The following is a 6,000-nucleotide window of genomic DNA, read 5'->3' as shown; positions in this document are numbered from 1 at the left end:
TTGATTTAATCTCTTGGTATTAGATTTGGGAATTAAATTATTTGCTTTTATGGAAAAACTAGTGATAATGCGTGTCCATCACATACTGCAGGATACTAATTTTAGCCAAAAAATAATAATTAGCTGAGTTTTTATAAGTGAAAATATAAGTTGATCCTTATACTATTAACCAATACTTATTTTAGTTCTTTTACTTTTGATTATTGGTATAACTGAGATCTTGCACTAAGTAATATTTCAAAATTGTCATTAAAGTTAAGTTCAATGGCATTTCTTAAGGTTGTAAAACACACTGACTTCAAATTATAGTTAGTTTATTGTTATCAATGATATATTTGGTATGCAAAGATGGGGTGGAATGTCTAACGCACTATGTCATCATCTAATGCATTACAAATATCACTAATTTTTTTTTTCTTAGCCTTCAAACAAAATTTCCATTTTGCACTTAACTTTTAGCAACGAGAACATATATTCCCCTTTCTATTTTTTATCTTTATTCTCTTTATTTAATACATGACCTAGTCTTGAGCTTAATTAATAAAATATCAATTATTAAAAAAAAAAAATTGAGGCCCATTCTTTTAGCTAGCGAAACCAATGAATGCATTATGTTTACCGCTGAAAGAAAAATAATAATACTAATAAAGTTGGAGCAGATTGAGACTTGAGGAAAGTCGAGCAAATTCTAACTTTGCTTAACTTTCAAATTAACATTAAACAACAAAGAGATCGATGAGAATAATTAATAAAGACTTTCTTATAAAATATTTTTAACAACAATATTTTTTTTAAAAGAATTGTGAGTTTATATTATGAAATGCTTAAAATATTTTTCATTAGTTAATTTTATCATTCAATTAAGATTTATATAAATTTATTATAAAATATTTTTAATGCAATATTTTTCAAAGAATTATGAGTTTATATTGTGAAATACTTCATATATTTTACGTTAATTAATTTTATCATTCAATTAGTGTTGATATAAAATTATCTATGAAAATAAAATTAACTTAAGTAATATTTGGAGTAGTAAATTTCAAGTCTTGGGTTTGAATTACAGAAATTCAAATTTAAAATCCAAATTCATACTCGGAAGCACAAAATTAGCATATTTAGCTCAAATACTTTTATATATATATATATATATATATATATATAGAGAGAGAGAGAGAGAGAGAGAGAGAGAGAGAGAGAGAGAGAGAGAGAGAGAGAGGGACCTGTTATTTGAAGTGTTGCCATTAGACTCACAAGAAGACGCACTAGGGCAGCCATTGGAGATCTGCAACTCACCCCGGAGAAATTAATGAGAGCAATAAAAGATCAATTAAAGGAAGTATGTATACAACATATATATAAATTTCTCTTCATTAAGTCTTCAGCTTAATTAATAAAATATCAATTATTAAAAAAAAAATTTGAGACCTATTTTTTTAGCTGGCGAAGCCAATGAATGCATTATTTTTACCACTGAAAGAAAAATAATAATAATTATAATAATAATAATAATAATAATAATAATAATAATAATAATAATAATAATAATCATAATCATAATAATAATAAAGTTGGAGTAGGTTGAGATTTGAGAGAAGTTGAGCAAATTCTAACTTTGATTATCTTTCAAATTAACATTATAAAATATTTTTACTACAATATTTTTTTCAAAGAATTGTGAGTTTATTTTATGAAATACTTAATACATTTTACATTGATTAATTTTATACATTTTACATTGATTAATTTTATCATTCAATTAAAATTTATATAAATTCATTATAAAATATTTTTAATGCAATATTTTTTAAAGAATTACGAGTTTATTTTATGAAATACTTCATATATTTTACCTTAATTAATTTTATCATTCAATTAATGTTGATATAAAATTATCTTCAAAAATAAAAAGGGGGCATGAAAGAAAGGACAATCTTAAAAAATTTCTAGTATTTTTTCTTATGGTGCTTATTCATCCATAACTTGTTGAATAAATAAAGTTTATTACCAAGAAATTGGAGCATCTTTGTGCAATTTGGAATCCCTTGTTCACTTATCTCTCTATTACCCACATTTATTGTCTTTTATAATGTTGTTTATTATTATTATTATTATTATTATTATTATTATTATTATTGTTATTATTATTATTATTATTTTACGGATGGTCAATAATATTTCTCTTCTTTTAGTGTTTTCTGTTTTGATTTGCAAGTCTTGGAATATAACAAATTTAAAAAAAAAAAAAAAATTCACTATTGCATGGATTTTTAGTCTAACTTAGATTCACACTCAAAATTGTATGCTTTAAATTTTTTAATGCTTTGTATTGTGTGTGTGTGGTTTTCGCTAGTTGTAGGGTGTGATTTTAAAAATTATTGATGTGAAATAGGTTTGCTAAAAAACTAAAAAACACAAACGTGTACTTCGCCTACTCAACACAAATTCTTTGTACACGTAATTGGTCCCAAGCCTAGATAAAGGAGCAGGGTTGTTGTTAGGTAGCTGACAACCAACATAAAACTTTTTCAGATCTTATTATTATGAATTCTTACTAAATTCACCTAAATCAAGGATCATGTTAATATAAAAGGGAGAGGGTTAGTAAATTAGGACAAGAAACTAAGATAAGATTGGCAACCTAACTTCTGTTTGAAGAATTTCAGCGAACATGGACGCTCTGATACCACAGATAGGTGGAGGGGATACACTCAATCACTGATTGTGAAATTCAATGAGGAAATACAAGCAATTGCACACAAAACACTGGATTGATTTCAATATGAAAATAAAATGCAGAGAACTTTTCAAAATACAATTTCTCCCCACCTCACTTGTTGTTTATTATCTCTACACCACATAATACATTACACACACTTATATCTATATATAACAATTATTAGAATAGTAGGTGGGAATTAACTTTAACCCAAGTGGACTGTTGCCTAAATGAAGTAGAATACCTGCAACTTAATAATTTATACATACATGGCTGAGTTGGTAGACATACCACCGTCAAGTTTTGCACCCACCGTCCCACCGTCAAATTTTAATCTTCAACACCTCTTTCGGTCTTCTATCCCCGCCCCCTCTCTCTTACCCTGAGCATTAGCATTTAGTCCAAATCCCCACGTGTTCTGTTGGGTATCATCTGTTCTAACCTCTTCTTCCCAGGCGTTTACCCAGCATTAATGGTAGCCTCCTCTTCCCATGCGTTTACCCAATATCATAATGTAGCGTCCTCTTCCCACCCAGCATCTATGGATTTTCTATTTGTTAAAAAAATATTCCCCTTCAAATTCTGAATTGAATATTAAAATGTTAAATATCTACATTCATTTTTTAAATCAATTTCACATTTAAGTTACTGTACGGCCACAAGATACAGTCTTATTACTAATTTTAATAATTGCTGAAGTCAAACTTAATTGTAGGGGATTTATTTAGTCCAAGAGCAGTGTATTAATTAACATGCTATGGATGAGGATGACCCAGCTCAAATTTATCCATGAAAATAATAAATAAAGAAAAAAGGAACATATTCTGGGCCCCTGGCTATATAAGCACCGCAACTATATTGAAGAACATGCCCGCAGACCCGTAGATAGATGTCGATGAAGATGCTCCCATTACTGTGCACAGTTATCTTCATCCTCTCCCTTCTCTGCTCCCCTGCTTCTACACAACAGCCCACCGCCGGTAAGAATACCGCAAAGCTCTTGAAACTTGCTATTTACTGGCCAACCTCGCTCTGCAACGGCAAAACCAAGTGCAAGTACAACACTCCGCCTCCCGACCGATTCACCATCCACGGGCCGTGGCCCCTCTACAGGGACCCTCCCGGACCCGAGGACGTTGATTGGAACACTTTTCCGGCCGCCACGGAGGCCCAGATGAAGTTTGACTGGGCAAGCTATGGCACCACTACAAATCGAAAGTTTTGGGATCACGAGTGGAGCAAACACGGCAGGGATTCGGGGCATCAGCCGCCGGCGTACTTCGATCTGGGACTCACCCTCTTCCACAGAGTGGATCTTGGAAATCATCTGAAGTCGGAAGGAATGTACCCGACAGGGCAGACAGTGGAACATAAAAAATTCTCAGAGGCGGTCTCGAAGGCGGCGGATGGGAAGACTGTGGTACTGCTGTGCAACAAGGACAAGGAGGGCGTGGTGCAGCTCTTCGAGATCGATATCTGCCTGGACCATTCCACGCCTGTGAATGCCTACGTGAATTGCGAGGGCATGAAGTCTAGCTGCCCCGACCAGTTTCGCTTGACGAAAGCAAGTAGCTAGTATGATATAATCTGTCGGATCTTCCGATTCTACTGTCCATGATGAATAAATTAATATGAATGCATGCCTGCTGTACTACTATAAGAATGCACGAATAGTACTCTCTACTTTTGTTATGGTTTGGGTTGCATTACCTTTAAATGAAAAAAATCTTATGCATAATTTTTAACCTATATTTAGAATAGGTACACAATTCAGCATAATTTTACATTATATTTTATTTAAATATTTTTTTTTCTTAATATAATACAGTCATTACATTTATAAAAAAAAAAGTACTAACTAGTGTGGACCGCTTACGTCGCCTACATAAGTCTAATTAATAATGTTTTGCTTTATAATTGTTTCAGGATTATAATTAAATTGGAGTTATGGGTAAGAGACATCATAACAAGTATATTTTCATAAAGAAAAAAAATTTATTTTCTCCATAGCACCTATTTCATTTGGAGTTATGGGGTAGAAAACATGATTTTTTTAATCAAAATTATCTATAAAAATAAAATTAAGTGTAGGTGAAATATTATACAATAATAGGGTTCCTTGCATCTTGAACTTACAAACAAAAGTGGGACTCACAAAAATGGTAATATTTTTGTTTCTCTTCTACATCAATCTCCAAAACGCATACTAAGTGTTTGCAGGTTTAAGATAAGAACAGGTTGCTTCCATTTTGTAGCAGAAGTTCAATTCAGGGTTTTAATGAATTCAAAAATTTTAAAAGAAAAAGAGAAAAAAAAAAAAAAAGGAAGAAGGAGAAATAGTTTGCTAAAATTGTTTGATTGTTCAGACCTAAGTTGGGTTAAACAACATTTGATTTGTACAACTATAAGAATTGATTTAACCTCTTAGTATTAGATTTGGGAATTAAATTATTTGCTTTTATGGAAAAACTAGTGAAAATGCATGTCCATCACATAAAAAAATAATAATTAGCAGAATTTTTATAAGTGAAAATATAAGTTGATCCTTATACTATTAACCAATACTTATTTTAGTTCTTTTACTTTTGATTATTAGTATAATTGAGATCTTGTGCTAAGCAATATTTCAAAATTGTCGTTAAAGTTAAGTTCAACGACATTACTTAAGGTTGCAAAACACACTGACTTCAAATTACAGTTAGTTTATTTATCAATGATATATTTGGTATGCAAAGATGGGGTGGAATGTCTAATGCACTATGTCATCGTCTAATGCATTACAAATATCACTAAACTTTTTTTTCTTAGCCTCCAAACGAAATTTCCATTTTGCACTTAACTTTTAGCAACAAGAACATATATTCCCCTTTCTATTTTTTATCTTTATTCTCTTTATTTAATACATGACCTAGTCTTGAGCTTAATTAATAAAATATCAATTATTAAAAAAAAAAATTGAGGCCCATTTTTTTTAGCTAGTGAAGCCAATGAATGCATTATGTTTACCACTGAAAGAAAAATAATAATAATAATAAAGTTGGAGCAGGTTGAGACTTAAGGAAAGTCGAGCAAATTCTAACTTTGCTTAACTTTCAAATTAACATTAAACAACAAAGAGATCAATGAGTTTATATTATGAAACACTTAAAATATTTTTCATTAGTTAATTTTATCATTCAATTAAGATTTATATAAATTTATTATAAAATATTTTTAATGCAATATTTTTCAAAGAATTATGAGTTTATATTGTGAAATACTTCATATATTTTACGTTAATT

General features: G+C 30.3%; 1 protein-coding gene across 1 annotated transcript; it reads left to right on the top strand.

The window, feature by feature from the left end:
- Nucleotides 1–3,592: 3,592 nt before the first annotated feature.
- Nucleotides 3,593–4,411, top strand: LOC131168204 (intracellular ribonuclease LX-like). Its single transcript, XM_058127488.1, has one exon. The coding sequence runs from the start codon at nucleotides 3,609–3,611 to the stop codon at nucleotides 4,293–4,295; it is 687 nt and encodes a 228-aa protein (XP_057983471.1). The 5' UTR covers nucleotides 3,593–3,608; the 3' UTR covers nucleotides 4,296–4,411.
- The last annotated feature ends 1,589 nt before the right edge of the window (nucleotides 4,412–6,000 follow it).

Source organism: Malania oleifera, chromosome 11 (assembly GCF_029873635.1).
Source record: "Malania oleifera isolate guangnan ecotype guangnan chromosome 11, ASM2987363v1, whole genome shotgun sequence".
In the NCBI taxonomy this organism is placed as follows: domain Eukaryota; kingdom Viridiplantae; phylum Streptophyta; class Magnoliopsida; order Santalales; family Ximeniaceae; genus Malania; species Malania oleifera.
This window is presented reverse-complemented; position numbering and strand designations above follow the sequence as displayed.

Excerpts from the sequence above, each read along its gene's own strand:
- LOC131168204 (XM_058127488.1), top strand. The coding sequence starts at position 3,609 with ATGTCGATGAAGATGCTCCCATTACTGTGCACAGTTATCTTCATCCTC.